This window comes from Coptis chinensis, chromosome 3 (assembly GCF_015680905.1).
Source record: "Coptis chinensis isolate HL-2020 chromosome 3, ASM1568090v1, whole genome shotgun sequence".
Lineage (NCBI taxonomy): Eukaryota > Viridiplantae > Streptophyta > Magnoliopsida > Ranunculales > Ranunculaceae > Coptis > Coptis chinensis.
The window spans coordinates 124,491,209-124,510,592 of NC_141458.1; the positions used below are offsets into that span (position 1 = coordinate 124,491,209).

At 35.9% G+C, this 19,384-nt stretch overlaps 2 protein-coding genes across 5 annotated transcripts; both read right to left on the minus strand.

The window, feature by feature from the left end:
• Window positions 1-1,201: 1,201 nt before the first annotated feature.
• LOC147514182 (growth-regulating factor 7-like) lies at window positions 1,202-3,325 on the minus strand. 3 transcript variants are annotated; one of them, XM_086597618.1, is made up of 4 exons: window positions 2,653-3,325; window positions 2,402-2,535; window positions 2,098-2,319; window positions 1,202-1,839 (listed from the first exon to the last, which is right to left on the minus strand). In XM_086597618.1, exons 2-4 carry the CDS (start codon window positions 2,454-2,456, stop codon window positions 1,433-1,435), a joined length of 684 nt encoding a protein of 227 aa, XP_086453744.1. In that variant the 5' UTR covers window positions 2,457-2,535; window positions 2,653-3,325; the 3' UTR covers window positions 1,202-1,432. The 3 variants fall into 3 exon arrangements, with proteins under 3 accessions (XP_086453744.1, XP_086453745.1, XP_086453746.1); XM_086597619.1 differs by having other exon boundaries at window positions 3,160-3,269; XM_086597620.1 differs by lacking the exon at window positions 2,653-3,325 and having other exon boundaries at window positions 2,098-2,301; window positions 2,402-2,592.
• A 1,215-nt stretch (window positions 3,326-4,540) lies between these two features.
• On the minus strand, window positions 4,541-16,387 carry KEA5 (K+ efflux antiporter 5). 2 transcript variants are annotated; one of them, XM_086597621.1, is made up of 20 exons: window positions 15,909-16,387; window positions 15,361-15,404; window positions 14,769-14,836; window positions 14,573-14,657; window positions 14,413-14,474; window positions 14,084-14,159; window positions 13,901-13,975; window positions 12,000-12,071; window positions 11,782-11,865; window positions 11,594-11,662; window positions 11,418-11,495; window positions 11,196-11,284; window positions 10,871-10,967; window positions 10,104-10,157; window positions 8,476-8,571; window positions 7,279-7,467; window positions 7,101-7,178; window positions 5,364-5,504; window positions 4,984-5,182; window positions 4,541-4,842 (listed from the first exon to the last, which is right to left on the minus strand). In XM_086597621.1, exons 1-19 carry the CDS (start codon window positions 16,120-16,122, stop codon window positions 5,075-5,077), a joined length of 1,779 nt encoding a protein of 592 aa, XP_086453747.1. In that variant the 5' UTR covers window positions 16,123-16,387; the 3' UTR covers window positions 4,541-4,842; window positions 4,984-5,074. The 2 variants fall into 2 exon arrangements, with proteins under 2 accessions (XP_086453747.1, XP_086453748.1); XM_086597622.1 differs by having other exon boundaries at window positions 4,541-4,845; window positions 15,909-16,268.
• Between the last annotated feature and the right edge of the window lie 2,997 nt (window positions 16,388-19,384).

Below are 19,384 nucleotides of genomic sequence, written 5' to 3' on the forward strand. Positions count from 1 at the left end.
AGGTCTGGTTTTTTGTGGAGATGATCTTCCCACCATGAAGATTATTATCACAAAAAATTATAATATTTAGATGTCTAACCATGTAAAAATTAGTGTTCATTTTTTAGCTTTTTATCTAACGGTCCAAAAATTTTGTGAGCATGTTCTCCATGGTGGGGAGATTATATCTACAAAAATTCAGCATTTAATTCAACTTTTAAATCCATGATTTTGTTTAGATTAATTTACAATGTGGCTACAGTGAATGTGCCTCTATCCTTCCCCTATGTAAAATACTATATGTAAATTTATATTTTCATATGCAAATTTAAATTTACATATGAAAATGAAACCATGTAAATTAAGACTTATGGCAAAATTAAAATTGAAAATGTGTCTTTGAGCTAAAATTATAAGTAAAAAATAATGATAGTTAGTCCGGTTTGGGACTTATGGCAAAATGAAAAATTAAGAGAGACTTATTGCGAAATTATTATTGGGCTTTGTCTTTGAGGTGTAATCTCTGTTTTTTTGTTTTGGGTAATGACGGGCCAGATGTTATGTCGCCTTGACAATATTTGAGCCTTTTTCTGACTACCTTTTGGGGCGTAGTTTGCATTCCAACGTGTCTTCAACTTTTGTTGATTTTTTTGATTTTTAGTGTTTACACTTCACACTGAGAAGGAACGCTGGAAAAAAAAAAAAAAAATGTTAATATTGAAGTTAAACCTGTGGGCTATGTTGGATAAGGGGCAGGCCGCCTTGTGGATGGGGTTTCAAAGTGTTTCTCCAAAAGTGACTGTTGGCAAGACTGCAGGAGTCATAAAATACGTTCTCTTCCCCCACAATACTTTATAGAGAAAATCTACTGTGCAGAGAGTGATGTAGTCAATCGAAACCACTCATCACAGCAAAAGATGCGTGTGTATTTGCATCACAAAGTACTCGGCAAAGCTCAGATTCATGAGTACCGGTGCAGCAGGTGTACTCTAGAACTGCTATAGTTATAGATCCGCAAAGATGCTTGATGTCATTCAAATGCAAGACAATTCATATTGTTTTTGAAACCATACTAGAAACTTTCTTCCGATTTTGCTTCCGAAATCAAGACATGATGATTTGGTCATTTGGCAGTTCAACATAAATAAACAGCTTGATTAAGCTTCCAACTCTGCACAAAAGACCTTTCCAGGTCCAGAAAGTAATAGAACAAAGACAAAACTTCAAACCAAAGGAAGTCAGATAAATACGCAAGTCATCCACACGGGATCCACACACGGAAAGATTTTAAACAACCAAAACCGCAAGGCAACGACTGAGGTATAACGTACACAGAGTCATGTTATCACGTAGGACAACATTGAAAGAGAGCAGAGGTAAGGCCCACTGTTCCTTCCCAACGTTTAAGTTTCAACACCAAGTCCACTGTCTCATTCACAGGAAACAAAATCAACTATGAAGATTCTGTCTTACATTCTCTACTTTCATGAAAAACACTCTTTGGAGTTAATACAGCCATGCTTGAAGAATCATTAACATTGTTGATGCTGTTGCTGTTGCTGTTGGTGGTGGTAATGGGGCGGTTCATGAATTGAAGTGGAACTGAAATGGAGACACTACTAGTGCTGGAAACGTTTGCAGAGCTTGATGTAGAAGCAATGGTTATTTGTGATGATGAAGGAGTTTCCACATGCTTTCTTGAACGGTTTCGGCCTCTGTGCATGTGTCTTTCACAATATTTGTGGTCTGGAACGACATCTTTAGCACATCTCCATTTCTTTCCATCAGTTCTTCTACACCTTCCAGGTTCAGGTTCCATGATGTTTCTATCATTTAAGTACACTCCTCTGCCTTTCAAAACTGAAACCCAAACAAAACCAACTCAAATCTATGCTAGAAATCCATTCAAACAAAGAGAAATCAGTCATTTAAACAAAAGTCAAGAAAACAAATATTTTGAAGAAATCCGTGGAAACTTAATGAAATAAGTCAAAATAAGAAGAACCAATTTATCCATTGTAAACTGTGGAATAAGTCAAATAAAAATATACCCATTGTAAATCTCTTCAATGAAGTCCAAGAAAACTAGTAGACTTCAAAAGAAATGCATGGACTTACAGGATGGGTAGATACCAGTGCCAGCATAAGTGCTACCAAGACTTCTCCAAATGGGAAGAACAAGATGAGCAGGAACAGGAATGCCAGCAGCCATGTGCTTGTAAATTAGAGCTTGATGTTCTAACTCCTGCAACTGAAGGAAGGTGAAGCTAGACTTTCCATGGGGAGTTGAAGGTCCAAGATCAAGCACGACATGTTTTGACCCTATTTCAGCCCCCATTTCTTCAAAACAAATCAAAATATTCTAAACAAACAACAAAAGAGAAGTGTGTATATCAATAAATCGATCAAGGGAAGTGCGTACCAGAGATTGCATGTCCATAGCGAGTAATCTTAGTTGGTGGGATCTGGGCCTCCATTGCTCACATTGGCTTCAAAGTTCAAACTAAAGAACAAGTGAAGCTTTGGTTTCGAGGAAGAAAGAGCAAGTTTCAGAGTCTGCAGTGACAAACAGATCTAAAGACAGATGAAATACAGACTGCAGAGACAAAGAGATAAAGAAAAGAGAGGACGTTTTAAACACAAAAGCACTGCTCTAGGATGAAAATATATGACCTGAGCTTAAAGTACCAGCCTTCATCTTGGTTTTTGAGTTTACTTCTTTACTATGTTAGTGCAGAGCATCTCTGCACTGCTGGCCTATGAAAGTAGAGTGTCTGCAATTCTGCTCTGCTGGCCTATACCTCATCTCTAAGTGATCTTAAGCCATTAACATCACCACGTAACTCGAATTACTAAATTGCTAAATAAGATCAGCTAGCAATCAAATGATTCTTTTTTGCAAATACATGATTTATACTTGGCTAAATAAACTGATACGAGGTGCTTACAGGTTACGATGAAGCAAAAAAAAAAAAAAAAAACTGAAACTGACAAGTCCTCTTAAAAATGACTAGACACGCAATGCATTTGTTTATGAAACAGCTTGCAATTGCATTGCTTTGCTGGTAAATATACTGAACGGTTTACCCAGATTTAATCGCTACCTTCGTAAACACTCTTTACAGTTTGCAATTTTACATAATGACATAATGGCATAATGCACAGATGAGAGAGAAGTACCGGAGCACATTTAAAGATGGTGGGGAGCCGTCTGACATTTCTCAGGCTTTTGCCGGATGAATACAAAAACGGTTTCGTCTTTTAGCTGAGATAATAACACGTCAATGTATTCATCCGGCAAAAGCCTTCAGAGACAGATGGGCGTGTTCAGCGTATTGCCCTGGTCAGTAGGCAAAACTGTTAACGTTTACTTTTCGTCTTTCTTTTGCTGTCTCCGTTTATTAATTTTGTCAATAGGGAAAAAGTTAAGAAAGGATAATTTTGTTTGTTTTGCCGTTGAGCAGGCCTTCATGCTTGTCACGAGTGAGAGTGTGAGCAACTGAGCAGTGAGCTTGCAATTTGCAAACGAGTACGCTTAAAAGTTAAAACCGCAAACGTTAGCAGAATTAGTGATGTTAATACTTAAGGGTCACCCTTGAACACACCAGGTTCGTAAGGACATCTCATCTAGGGCTGGAAATGGAGCGGGTTCGGGTCGGATCAGACTATATCCATGCCCATATCCATTTTTTCAATACAAAACCAGATCCGGATCCATGACCCGAATGGATCCAAAATGGCATACCATATCCGAACCATTTCTGTAAATGGGATAATCGGATCCAACCCGACCCGACCCGAATTGCGAACCACAAGTTCTCAATCACCCACGTGTCTACAAACAAGAGAGACCTATTATTATTTGGAAGATATATTAACAAAATTTTATATTTTGGATTCGGATCTAGGAGGATCCGAACCGTTTAGAGTAAAACCATATTTGAATCCGAATTAAAAATGGATAATCCATATCCGACCCATTTTCTTATTCGGACTCATTATTAAGGTCCAAACCCATTGAAATAGGTTTGGATCGGGTCGGATTCGGGTCAAAACCCGCACCATTTCCAGCCCTAATCTCATCCAACTATCGCACTAGTTGGAATGTTAGCAATGAATACGATATTGGTTATTTTGGGCATTGCCAACAGAAGGATTACTCTGCAAGAGCCACTTGAACAAATGATCGAAAGGAGACCTAGAAGCTACTGCCTTCAATTAGTTAAAGAAACAGAAGACATGCAACTGCGATTTTTGCTGATTAAACCAATAACGTAACCACCTAATGTAAGATTCGCAAATTAAGTACCACAAGAGATAAGCACAACAAAAGAATGTTAGCATCTCCCTTACACTACCGATCATAGCCTCATAGGTCAGTTATCACACTTGTAACATTTACAAATGGGTAAATATAAGAAGAATAGTAGAATACAGCAAACAGTTGTGCAGTCTCACTGAGATGCCCTCCGACTTATCCATCTTAGAATCACCAGCAAGACTAAATCAATAAATTCACGATGGACTATAATGTGATAGTTAAGATAAATACCAGCAAAAATAGGGGTAAACGAGGAATATCTATATCTATATTACTTTATCATAATTTATATATATACTCAGTGATTGTTCCAGAGTATATCTTTTACAAATCCTGACAAAATCAGTGAGAACTGTCAAAACAATGATATTTACAGTGTTAGAGAAGATTAGCTAATGATACAAAAAGCTATCTAAGATATCCAACCTGGACGCAACCGTATCGGAACCGTATCCTCACCATTAACACGAGGTTTTTAATGTGACCGTATACATCAAAGATTTCATCAATCTGTTTATTGCTTCACTCATGGATACCGTCTCCTGCTAACAAAAACACAATTAAGGACCTGTTGGAACTTCTCAGTGAAAAAGAAAAATGATAATAATAAAACACACACACACCAAAAGAAGTCTAAGTGAATACTGAGAACAAAGGGGCGGTCATCCTTTGGGTTCCAGTACCTATTTTTCACATGTGCAACAACACTCTCACATCTGAATGTTATAGAAGCCGGAACACAATTCAAAAGATAATTGACGGGGAGCAACACTTTTAGACATGATTGCCTACTCCTTGATGGCCTAGCTGTCGGATTTTAGGGCTGTTCAGCTTTGGCAGAAGATTTACTTCTGTTGAGCTTGAACGACTTGCCAGGATAACCTGTAGAAACAATTAAGTTGAGGTGTTATGCAAAGTCGATCTATGATTCGTTAAGGTTTTCTCCTAACATTTTGGACAATAAGTACAGTTGTGCTAGGTCTGTAAGACTCTAATCATGCTCCTCAGAGACAACTTCTTGAAAATAAACTAATATAGTAGTAAATGTAGCAAATTGACGCACCTCATTCTGGGTGTTGCTCTCTGAAGGAAACCAATGCATCAGAACACCCAAGTGCATCAGAGCAGGTATCACTTTAAACATGATAGGAGTTGTTACCAGGCTAAGTGCTGTCGTTCCAAGAAGAAGAAGATACATTTTTCCCTATGTTGAATAAAAGAAAGTCAGATTATTATGTAATATCATGCTACTCATAAGATCTATGACAGAACGGCCGAAAATGTGAATGAGACTAGCCTACAAACATCCACTTACTATTATATATTCATTATCACATCACGTAAGCACAACCGTAACGGTTGGATAGTATTGGCAACCACCAGAAGATAAGATAAAGAAATAAAAAATTCTTCAGCATTTACTATATTACTATAGAAGGCCACAATAACGAGATTCTGTCGCGAGCTTAACTGAGTGTCATTATATTGGGTTGCCATTGCATTTTTTTTGAACAATGTGATCAGAAATGTCAAAAGGATCTCCTTCATTTGGTTTAGTTCCCTACCGTTTCTCTCACTCTCACTCTCCAATTATCTTCTTAGCAACTATTATTTAAACTTTCTTCTTTCTTATCCACAGTTGTCACTTATATTGACAGCTTTATCCTCTACTACCCCTGCTGATCTCATAGCCCAAGTTTTTAACCTCCGACAAGCATGGGCAATCTTCCTTGCACGTTCGAAATACCTTATTCCACAAAATTAGGAGATTTATAAAATAGAACAGAATTATGTCCCTGATGCTCAACATGACGATCTAGTCTCCATAATTGACACCTTTCAAAGTTGTATCACCCTCGTAACAACTTTGATTTCTAGCTTGAAAATTTTGTTATTCCTAGTAATCACTTATTTGAAGCATTCTTATTGATAAGGATTTAAGTCGGTGATCTTGACATTCCGTTCAGCTTATCATGCTCATTTATCACTTAATTGTGTTAGCAAGGTCTGTGTAACAATCCACCACATTCTACCGTGTCGAATCTGTCCCCATTTAGCCAGAGTGGACTTCCTGCAAAATAGGTTTTTGTTACAGACGAGAATTCCGGGAAGGCAATCCGTTCTGATACTGATCCTGCCGCTTAACTGCAGACTTCTTACGATATCTGTTATTAAGTGCTTTAAAAATCCTTGACATAACCTATTATCCACCAAATATGCAAAAATCCTTGACACATAACACATTCACACTATGCCCTATTCTGTCTAGCAAGCAGCATTGAGGTTGACTAATAAGTCATATGAGAGTGGGTTGTTACTAGTCTCATTTACCCTTATCTCACTTATCCTTGTGAAGAGAGAAGACAAAAGAGCAAAATACCAAGTTATTACTTGCATAAAAGGCCAACCAGGACTAGTGTATGCACGTGTAGTTGTTTAAGCAGCTTCTACATGGCAGATATTGAGTATAAACTAAAGTGGAAATTTAGAAAGTTAGTCATTTACCACTTGTACTTTAGGACAGTAAAAATAATAATCAATGGACCCTCTGATCCATAATCACACAATCTCCCTTTGATTAATGTTACCTTCTTCACTGATTAGTGTGTGATATAATCCAGAAGCCTCAAAAAAGATATGTAATGAGACATATACTTTATTGCAAATCCACGGTCCACAACAATCTGATTATGAATTAGATTCCAGATTTGTGTAATAAAAAATAGCATGAGACATTGATCCCATATAGACGATTTGAGCATGTGTCACACACGAAGAGAAAGAAAGAGAGAGAGATCACCTCAACAAGATGAAGATTTGACGCGCGACTTAAGAGAACAAATGCAAACTCTCCAATTTGAGCCAGTGACACACCCACCTATGACATGAGATGGTCATCAATCACCAAAGTTATACATTAGTTGTATGACAGAACAAAGTTTATTTTATGTCTAACAATGTATTTGAACAACACATACCAGGAAGGATGTCCTGATACTATATCCAAACGCCTTCGTAACTATTGTGATGACTGTTGTCTTAACAATTATAACCAAAATGACAGATGCAAGCAATATATCAACATGGCTCCACAAAAAGTGTACATTTATAAGCATTCCAATGCTAGAAAGAAAGAGGGCTGCGAATAAGTTGCGAATAGGTTCCACCTGCAATATACAAAAGCAAAATAGTTAAGGTGTGAAGCTAAATGGTTATGAGTGAGCCTCTGGGTAATAGGTTAAATGTAAACCCCTGTTGTGATAACAACAAAAACCAGCCATATTATTCAGGATTTCTGTAAGCTACCTCTTTCTTGTCTTCTTGTTTCTTTGATTAGTAACAATTTATGCAACATTGACAACACATATTTTGAAGACAAGAAATCCTCTACACAGTTTCTACCATCTTTTACAAAAACAAAAATTGTCTTTTTGTCTTTGGTAAAGGAAAGTAAAAACCTCTTACTTGTCTTCTTTTTTCTTTGATTAGTAACAATTTATGCAACATAGACAAATATTTTGAAGACAAGAAATCCTCTACACAGTTTCTACCATCTTTTACAAAAACAAAACTTGTCTTTTTGTCTTTGGTAAAGGAAAGTAAAAACCTCTTACTGTCTTTAGAAAGGTTTTTTTTTGTCACAACTGTTTTCGTAAATTGAGCAGGAGTACAGAAGAAAAAAGATTACAGATCTAAAAAAATAAAATTTGTTTGGTATTTTAAAGCTACTAAAAATGATGATGAGGAAGCAGTTGCATATCACGAGATGTGCCCTATTATTTTAGCTTTATAAAGATGATGCTGTCATGGACCAAGAGAGACGACTCTGGTAGTCTGCTTCTACTTACTTACCTTGATATAAAAGAGGACCTAAAAGAATGGGTTAGTTTCAGTAGATTACTGGATTACACAACAATCCAAAAGTACTTAGGAAAGGGGATGACATCAGAATGAGTTTGCTTTCTTTTAGCCAAAACATGTAAATTGATGCAGTGCAACTACATGCAATCCTATCTGCAACTTACATGCAATCCTATCTGGAACTTACAAATCAACGCCGCAAACCAGGGAGGGCGAAAGGTAACAACCCTAAACTACAGAAACAAGTGCGATAGAAGAGATAAAGTTAAGGCATAGCTATTTTATGGCATAAGAACTGATCAAGGAAAAACTACCTGATCTGAAGTACGTTGTGCAAAGTCAGTGGTAGAAATCATTACTCCAGCTACAAACGACCCCAATTCAAGACTCAGGCCAAGCTTATCACTGCACTGCAAGGTAATAATACCACATGCACAAGTGTTAGGTAGATGAAATAGGATTATCTTATAAAAGCTCTTCAGAATTACGCACTAGAATCATAAGGACGTTGAATTTACGCCTTGCTTTATGGTAAACTCAAAATGAAAAACTTAACTACTTCATTCATAACAGTATTTCCTAAAACCTAAATCCTAGAGAGCGATTAAAATTTTCTCGACTCTAATGCTATCAGTGTTTGTAGTAGTTGCCGTTCTTTTCCTTCAACAACTTCTCCCTCATTGTCGGATCCTTTATTTTACAAACTGAATACCTTCATTAGCTCCCATGATGCATTGCAACTTGATGATGAATCGAGAACTACCTTATATGAAGGATTTGATATAGCGGTTGCTGCAAAAGCCCCAACATGCTCACAGGAAGGACAAAATCTATGGTCATTCATCCCAGACTGTACTTCATAGCTAAACTGGATTATGGAATTACTGCAGACATTTCTCGAAGTCCCATCATAGCACAGGACAACATCTCGAAGAACAGTCACTAAGTCTATAAATAAGGTTCCTGGTTCAGTTAAACCTCTAGACAAACAAACAAGCACTTCTCTTGAGTATATAGAGTGTTCCAAATCCTCATAAGGGTTCAGACCATGAAAGAAACAACTCTTGATCAATCCAAAGTCCAAATGCCTCAGAAGGGTACTCGACTCCAATATCAGCAAACATACGAAGGAAAAGTGAGGTCATGTCGTAAACCAAATTCCTAGAGTAAACTTTCCCACCATCAGAAAGTTGACAACAAGGTGTACTGACAAGAGTTAGAAGGAGCAACAAATTAGAAGATGTTGCAACAAGTATTCAGGATGTTTACACCCATGCTGCATTGCTTGGGATGCAAGTGTAATGAGCTGGTAGAGTTGCAATTACGAAATCACCTGACAAGTGTAAAAGCACATGTTGTTTGTTTCATGATTTGAGCTCCGTTTACAGATAAGCGTACGCAAGTTATGGATAAGCTTATCCAAAGCATGACATACGGTACTTTACAGATAAAAGTACTGAACAAATACACCTTACCCAGAAAAAAGTATGTTTTATCTGTACCTCAGTAAGTACAGTAATTCAAAACAACTTACCCGCTGGTTTCTGTACATTTTGAAGTAAATGTACTTTTTAAAGTCCGGTTATTGTTTCCATTGCCAATGTTATGGAACCCAGAAAAGTACATTTTAAGATAGTATCTTTTACCTTACTAAGTACATTTAGAAAGATATACTTCTTATCCGTACCTCAGAAAAGTAAATTAACCTCTGTCTTATTTATAAAAGCACAAAACTATGAATAAGATTATTCATATTATCACAAAGATACAAGTTTGGACGCAAAAAAAAATAAAAACTAAGAGAGAAACCTCGAGAAATGTCCCGCATATAAAAGAGCTCTAAGAAGATCTAAACAACACGCATAGAAAGGGAGTCCATCCAGTAGGATAATAAGAATTTCAGCAACAATAAAGGAAAACAAAGAGGGTGTGTAATGCGTACCCAGGCTGATAATAAGCAGAACGCCACCGACGCAAGCTGATAAAGTTCATTTGTCTGCAAATAAAGCGTAGATTCTTACTTAGACATTCACTATAACTAAGAGTACGTTGCAAAATAACAATAAAAAAGAGACCAGCTTCATTAAAGGCAAACACTATTAGTCAAATATAGTTTTAGTGTTATATATGTGAAAGATACAAACATGCTCACTTAGGGCTGAGGGTTTTTTTTGAAAAAAAAACATTACTTTTAGAAGACAAGATCAAAGAGCTGAAGAGCCTATATGATTCATGAACTAAGTGGTACCACTTAGTTGAAAATACTGTCAACTTGATCCCAAAATGCTGACAGACTTTAGAAGTAACGAAAAGTGACGGGATTTTAGGTGCAATCAATTTACTCTTTTACTTTTTAGACCTCTAACGGAGATTTTAAAGTATAAATTATTTTGAACCTACGCATACTGATCAGACTGGATAACTTATCTGATCTGTACAAGGCCTAGATTCACTATAAAATAATGTGATGAAAATAATTGAGCTAAAGATGCACTTATATAACATGATACTGCTCATTATTTCTACATCAGTTTCTGACGATGGCATCCATGCATCTCCCCATTAGCATATCTGGTCTTAGTTGAAAATAGTAGCGTGATAAGGCAAATAAGGTCGTAAATAGAATTTAATATATATGTATATACATATATGCTTTTAGACATATAGGTTAACTAAACGTATTTAAAAGAACAATGGGTGATCAAGCACCTGAGACGACAATCGAATCATTAACTTCAAGAAGCGGGGAATGAAGGACCAAGACAATATAGATGCAGCAATCAGGAATGTGGACAACAAAAGCAACCTGCAGAGGCATTAATCGGTCAAGCACAAACACATGCAATACAGATGCAAGAAAATAGAAAAAAAATCGCAGGAAAGCCATGCGTAGGAAACCCCATCAATACACATTGCATCGCAACAAATTATCAAACAAATGCCCAATATACAGCTGAGAGAGTAGACAACAAACTTGTATTACTGTATTGATGGTGTACATTTCCAAAGAAGTTGAATAAAGAAAAGAGCTTACAGCTTTGCCATTGACACTATCCCCTGCAAAAGGCCACTGTTACCACCTAAAACTGGGAGCAGGGCAAAGAGTACACCAACAGCACAGTCCTGAGACACCATAGAGGAATTAGAAATATAAACATGCACAGAATGTTCTGCTGATATCAGCACACATAGTATCCATGACAGACTATTGAGCAACTAGTAAAAACAGTTTCTGACACCAAAATGCAAATAATACCTGAAAAATAAGTGTCCCAATAGTGACTTGGCCATGAAGGGCATTGTTACTATTCTTATCAACCAAGAACTTCAAAACCTGGTTAAAAAGAAAAGACTACATATCAAACTTGATAAAACAATAACCAGGAATAGAAAATATATACAAGTTTGTATAAATGGTTATAAAGAGTTTACCACTGCAGTTGATGACATTGACAAGAAAAAGCCAACAAAGACACCCTCTGACAAACTTGCACCACATATCTACAACAGATGTAAAGGTCAATAGTCAACTTCACTTTAATATTAAGTTACTTACGACTGAAAAACTTCATTAAAGAAACAAGGTCGAGTAGAAGATGAAGTCATTTTTGGTATTTTACCAAGGCGATCGTGCCACATAAACACATAAAGACGAAAATTTGGAGTAGTCCTCCGAGAACAGCAACAGGAGCCACAACTTTCAACTGCATTAAATTCCTGAGTTTAGAGTATCTTCTAGAAGAAGAGATCAATATATAGTATAATGGAATCCCAAGACAACTGTAGCATCACGAGAAATAAAGTGTTCTTTCCATTTCTTTTAATAGATACAATGTACCTTTGTCAAGGAGAACTCAAGGCCCAAAGCAAAAAGGAGAAATACAACACCAAATTGTGCAACCGTCTCAACCTGGATACAACAAGAAAAATATGTTCATTTTACCAGAATGAATGACAGAAAAAAGATCCATTTGCAAAGTATCTTTAAAAGAATATGCTACTGCTGAGGATCAGCATAAATCAACGAGTTCCTCAATTCCAGGCAACAAACAACTATTGGACCCCAGAATACAAAAGAGACAATTTGTGACTGGAAGTCCATTATAAGGAGCACAGAAAGAGATGCACTTTTTGAGTTGGCCAGTTCTTTATTGGCAAGGAAATAAAGCCTACTTATGAGGACTGCTGACAGGTTAATATAACAACAACTCCTGTGATTATACCGTCGATGCTTTTCTTCACCTCCCCAAGAGAGGTGTGTGGTTTTCCAAAAAGGTAGAGGGACTATGATACCCAGATGACTTGAAAGTCTTATGTCAAAACCAATTTCTACTCTCTTCTTTTGGATCTGTGCACAACCAATTTCTACTTAGCACTGAAGCCCTAGTCAGAAAACTCCACACCTCTAATGGGGAGGAGGTTAAGTAGGTTCGCTGTGGGAGGTGGTTGATTGAGTTGTCAGAAAAAGCGGTATTAAGCCGATAGTTGGCTAGGCGTTAAAATACTTCTATCAAACATTTGAGGTATACAAAGTGCAATCTCAGAACCACCTAGCACAGCACCTTTTTTGTTAGAACCTCTCACCTTGATAGAGCCTAAGCTGATCGAGTTAAGGAAGGTATCTAGGGTAGAGTGGAGGAGGTCATCACAAAGTCGTATGAGCACCAAAAATTGCTCATCCAAAAGGTACGGACTGTGATACCAAGGCCTTTTTGAGGAAAACCCCACACCTCAATTGTGGAGGTGGGTAAGTAGAGACAGTATGGGCACTAAAATGAGTTGGGTCATCACAACTATGGTAAATGCACTTGGTCGTGTCTCACAATGCAATGTATAGTATGTCCATTTAAAAAATGAAAATAAAAGATACAGTTGCGTACACATGTTATTGCAAATAGCATACTAAATAATGTGCTTCCCACAAAAATGGTGGGGATGTCTAAAACCACTTCTACATTTGATGAAAAGCACCATATTATGGACAAATGGATTTTGTTAGAATTAAAAAAGCTCCTTGTTGAGCTTACCACTATTTCCATTTTGTTTGGAACGGTCCCATTGGGGGCTACCGAATTCCACAATGGCCAAAGATTTGGTCTATTGTTTACTCTATACAGTCACCAAAATTCACATAGTCTTAACTCACAAACATGCAGGCCTGCTATAAACACATCACTTAAAATGTGAAAACACTTTAAGCAAAATGTATGGACAGTCACAATGTTACGAAGGCAGTCTCTCAACACGGATGAGAGGAAATAAGCATATTGTCATTTGTCGGGATCCTCAAATCCCAAACATGTGATTCAAGGAGCCAAATTAATTATCAAAGTCCCTCCTCACAGTGAAGGAATTCCCACCAAGAAAAAAGCTTCATGATACACTCAAAGGATATAATATCAACTTCAAAATTTCATATAACTTCCTGACATACGCTTCTACCCTCTAAAATTATTAGGTAGGGAATGATATTGGACTCGAGACTGAGAGGAAAGGGGTGGCTGAAGCTGTAAACTTCTTGCCTTGTTACCCGTTCTTTATGTTCCTTTTCACTTTGTTCAATTTTAAATACTGGTTTATTGATCAATAGAAGAATAGAAAAACACACAAGTATATGTATGCACTTGTGATTATCATTGTCACCAACCAAAATAAGGACAGCGACAACTATAATCTTACAAAACATGTAATGTGAACATCCTCAATTACAAAATCTATGAGACAATATCTGCAGCATACCTGTACCATTTCACTGATGTAACTGAAACCTCCTGGTCCAATCATAGAACCAGCAAGTAGGTAACCAACAATAACCTAGCAGACAAATCCACAATAAATACAACAGTGTAAATAAAGATTGTAAACAGGTGCAGATGAAAGACCAAACACTAAGCCGTCGCTGAAGGCTACAAGGGTACTAACCGGTTGTCCCACAAAGGAAAAGGCGATTCCACCAATTGTGGCAGAAACAATTACAACGACCAAGTCTGAAATCAGCCTACAGTGACAGAGTTAAGTAAGATTCAGAACAGAACCCTAACTTCATTCGCAGCATTACTAAGACATGGGCATAAAAATGAACGAATGATACGCACGTGCACGAACAGGCACAGACACAGGAATACACATGCATCGAACATCGCCACGCACGACGACGCGTCGTCTGAACAGAAAGAGAGAGATAATATGACTTTAATACTTTCTGAGTAACAAAAAAATAAAAGATCAGAAGAGATTGAAAATGGACCGACCTTAAATCTACTTGGAGCACTGGATACTTTGATTTCTTGTTGGACATCACAAATACATTGTCCTATAATGAAGTAAACACATAAAAACAAATCAAAAGGTGTAATAAGGTGATGTTCGGAGTGTTAGAGAGAAACAAAATTTCTACCAAGTTCTACACACCTTCTTATCTATCAAGGTTGTCGTGTCATCAGAATCTTCATTTTCAAGTGAAAACACGTCCTGGAATTGAAATGGTCTAGTGCCACTGCAAGAAACACATTACTGTGACAGTCATCAAGAAAGAACAGTTTCTAGTTTTTATAACTTCATACAATCAATATATTTCTTAACCACAAATCGAGTTCCAATGGTATACTTTTTCTCTAGAGTATCGTTCTTTTTTGGCTTCTCATGAGTAACCTTGGCAACTGTCTCCAACACGGCCTGTGATACAACGGATCAAAAAAAAATCATAATTAATATGATTTAACCAAAAAGAACACTACTGATATAACCTTGGCAACTGTCTATTGATATGATTTAAACGATCTAACGAAATATATTTAAGAACAGTAATATTTTCTTTTCTTTTTTACTTAAATGTGAAACTCTAGAGAACAATGTTGTATTAGATAACAAAAGATACCAAACTTTCCACACATGCAACATTAACGAAATCAATGATGCAGTAAAACGCGTGGGCGCTGATAAGGCCAGTTGGTAAGTCTATGGAATAGACGCGGGCTTAGGCAGAACAAGGTGGCCCCTGTTCCGAAGCAAAACAGGTGAGCCTCAAGCCTTAAAATGCATACTATCTATCACCATATGGAATTATGGATTAATGATTTTCTGGAAAGTACAATTTACAACATACTCAGTATCACATGTTTCGATGAAATCAAAGGTTCTTATTCCTTAAATCGTAAAAATGATATTGTTGTGAAACATTTCAGGAGGTATAAACGTACTTGTTGATCTGCCACAGTGCTATTAAAGCTGCTTGCATCAGGTCCTGAAAAAGGTGGACAACAGTATCATCTAAGTTCCAATAGAAAATGGCAGATAATTTAAAGCCATAAAAACCATAAATAAATAAAACCAACAGAATATGGTCAACAATTTGGTTGTGACACATAGCAAGGTGAAGAGTTTTATTGATAACAAATCAATTGAGTATAATCCGATATTTTTATATTACAAAATTTGTATTCACTATGCTCCACATCTTACACACCAACTCTATCTATATCCGCATCTTAAACTTTCTACAATGCTTCTTTTATGGCAGAGTCTAGAGGACATGTATTCATTATTCAGTTTTCAGTCTGGAATCGGTTAGTCTACCAAAGCATGTATCTCCGTGTATATTTTCACCACTGAATTGCGCTCATTTCGACCACAACCTCAACAGCTAAGAAGCTTTAAATAAACACCTCTCTCTCTCTCCACAAAAATAACACAAATAAATACAAAATTATAAACAAACGGTAAAAAATGTATAAAGAAAAAACCTAACCGTCAGGTTGATCGTTTTCAGAAAACTCTTTTTCAAGCACGCGATCAAACATCTTAGCAATACTGCCTTCTCCAGTAGCAGGTGGAGAAGCATCATGAGAAAGGTTTCCATAAAACCTCTCCCTCGTTTCTTTATCAGATCTACCACTAACACAAACCCTCACCGACACCAACACCACAAATATCCATATTAATAACCCCATACAATTCGACATTATTATTGAGGAAATATAAATCTCGGGTATTAGATTTCGTTCAATTATATTTCACTTCAAAATTATCGATTGTTAAAAAGGTACATTTTTCTAACGTGGGGAAGAAGAAGGTGTTGGTTAGGTGAATTTCAGGAAGAAATAAAGAGAGGGTTCGTTGGTTTGTTGGATCTATTTTTTATTTTATTTTTGAGGCGGGATAGTAATTGGGTTTTCGCTTTGAGTAGTGTTAACGTCATCTCGTTGAGACGTACTTTTTTTAGTGCTTACGATAACACTTGTAATTGTAATGGTCCTAAAAACTTTAAATAAATCTCATAAATGGTATGTACGTGTGTATTAATTTTTATTTCAAATTTAACATATGTATATTATATTATACGTATATGTATATACATATGTCCTATATAATATATAAAATAACTGTAAGGCAGTGGAGGTATGAGCGGAGGTGGAGAAGAGAGAGAGAGTTGGGTGAAGGAGAAAGGTAATTTGGGGGCGAAGAAAAAATTAGAGAGAAGTTGAGGACAAACAAAAACCAACCAACCAACGTTTTGGGCCACCTACCCCCATCCGGCCCAAGATCGTTTGCTCCGTTCACTTGACTAGTATATTGCGTGGCAGTGGGGAGTGAGCGGAGGAGCTGCGGGGAGAGAGAGAGTTGGGTGATGCAAGGGAGAGAGATGGGTGAAGAAGAAAGGTATTTGGGCGGAAAAAAAATGAGAGAGAAGATGATGACAGACAGACAGAAACCAACCAAGTTGGTTTTGTCCGCGATAGCCCCTTTTTTCAAAATCGTTAGCTCACCACTTTCGACTATAATGCATATGTACATACATACATACGTCCTATATAATATATAAAATAACTGCAAGACAGGGGGGGCGTGAGCGGAGGTGGAGAAGAGAGAAGGAGATATGAGTTTGTGGTGGGAAAAGAAAGAGTTGGGTTTGGTTGAGGAGGGAGAGGGAGAGGGAGAGAGAGAGGAAAAGTGAATGAGGGAAATTGAGGCTGTATAAATCACTCTTAGATCGTGAAAACAATTTGGATGAGAGGTTGGAGGCGAAGACGGGAAAATGAGAGAAGATGGGGGGTACGATCAGACACAAAGTAAGGGTTATTTAGGGTACGGACAGACACATAAAAGAGTAACACGTATGAAGTGGTTTTTTGTGAGAGTGTTGAATAGTGACTTCAAAGAGTTCGCTCACGCTCATGGATTATACACTAAATTATATTATTAACATTGCACACATTCATAATTATATATATACATATATACACGTGTAATATATCAAACACATGCACTTATATAAATATTATCATGTACATGTTTATTAGTTAATATAATACAGTGTATTAATGAATTCATAGTATACATACATGTAGTCGTTAACATTATTATTAATATTTATAATACATATGTTTAATGTAATATTACAAAATATGCATGTAATAATAATATATCTACTATCTACTATCTATATACTAAAGCAGAGACCTCTAATAGAAGATTTTCTCTCTCCTATGTGGCACTCTAATATGAGAGTTAGTTTTTTTTTTTTTTTCTCTCTTATGTGAAACTCTAATATGAAAGATAATCTTTTCTAATAACAATCTCACGTACATAGAACCTCTTTAGAGAGTTTTAGTGTATTTCTAATTCTTATATTTGAAGAGTTGGAGTGTATTTCCACTTCTTATATATTTGGTAAGATAAACAAAATTGCTAAAAAATAGGTGATTTATAAAAGGTTACGAATCAAACATTTTTAGTGTTCCAATTATTATATATTTGATCATATAAAAAAAAATTGCTAAAAATATGTGATTTGTAGAAACTAATTCCCTATTACAAATCATACAATTTTAATAAAGCACCGATTTATTTTGAATATATCCTTAACACGGCCTCAAAACATACTTAAAAACAATTATACAAAAAATAACATCACAAAATATATAATAGAAAATTAAAAAAAAAAAATAACGGCAAAGCAATAATGACAAATATTTTAAAAAATATATAATACTGAATGAAACTAACGTAAACAAACAATTAATGGGGAACCGAAAACTGGATGCAAATGCATCAAACTATAACCTCAAATAATATTTAACAGAAAATCGGAAACTGGATGCAAATGCAAGTATTAAACTAATCTTAAAAAGTAATATATAGAAAATTAGAATATGGATACAACTGCATTAAACTAACTTCAAAGAATAATTAACGGAAAATCAAAACTTTGATACAAATACATCAAACTAACATAAAAAAAATAATTGTCAGAAAATCAGAAACTGGATGTAAATGCATTAAGCTAACCCTCAAAGATTAAATTAACGGGAAATCGGAAACTGGATGCAAATGCATTGAACTAACCTCAAAGAAAAATTAATTATAAATTAGAAACATGATGCAAATGCGTGAAACTAATCTTAAAAAATTAATTAACGGAAATCGAAAACCGGATGCAAATACGCGACCAACTAATCTCAAAAAAATAAACTGGATGCAAATGCATTGAACTAACCTCAAGAAATAATTAACGAGACATCGAAAACTGGATGCAAATTCATTAAACTAACCTCAAACAATAATTAACGGGAAATCGGAAACTAGATGCAAATTCAATTTTATCAAATAATAAGCGAAAATCGAACCTGGATGAAAATGCATTAAACTAATCTCAATTTAAATAATTAATGGAAAATCATAAACCTGGATGCAAATGCATTGAACCTGACCTCAAATAACAATTAATGAGAAATTGGAAATTGGATGCAAATGTATTGAACTAATAAAAAAGAATAATTAATAAGAAATCAAACCTGGATGCAACTACATTGAACTGATCTCAAAAATAAATAACTGAATTGAAAATTGGATGCAAAACTGCATTGAACTAACCTCAAAATATAAATAACAAAAAATCAGAAACTAAATGCAAATGCATTGAACTAACCTCAAAACATAGTTGGGTTATATTGTGGTATTATCTCGATAAATATAGTTTTGCATTTAAAATGGTGTTTATCTTATCTCTTTCCGTATGATTGGAAACTCCTTGCTATTAAAGTAGCTTCAATATATATGAACTTCACCTTATTAGGCAATCTCACAAAACTTCAATCAAACTTCTATTATTAAACAACAAAATGAAGTTGAAGGGTTTTATCAAATGTGAGTTATTTTTTTTAATGGAGAGTGAGATTTTCATGTTATAAGAAATTTGATTGAGTGATTAATATAATATAAATA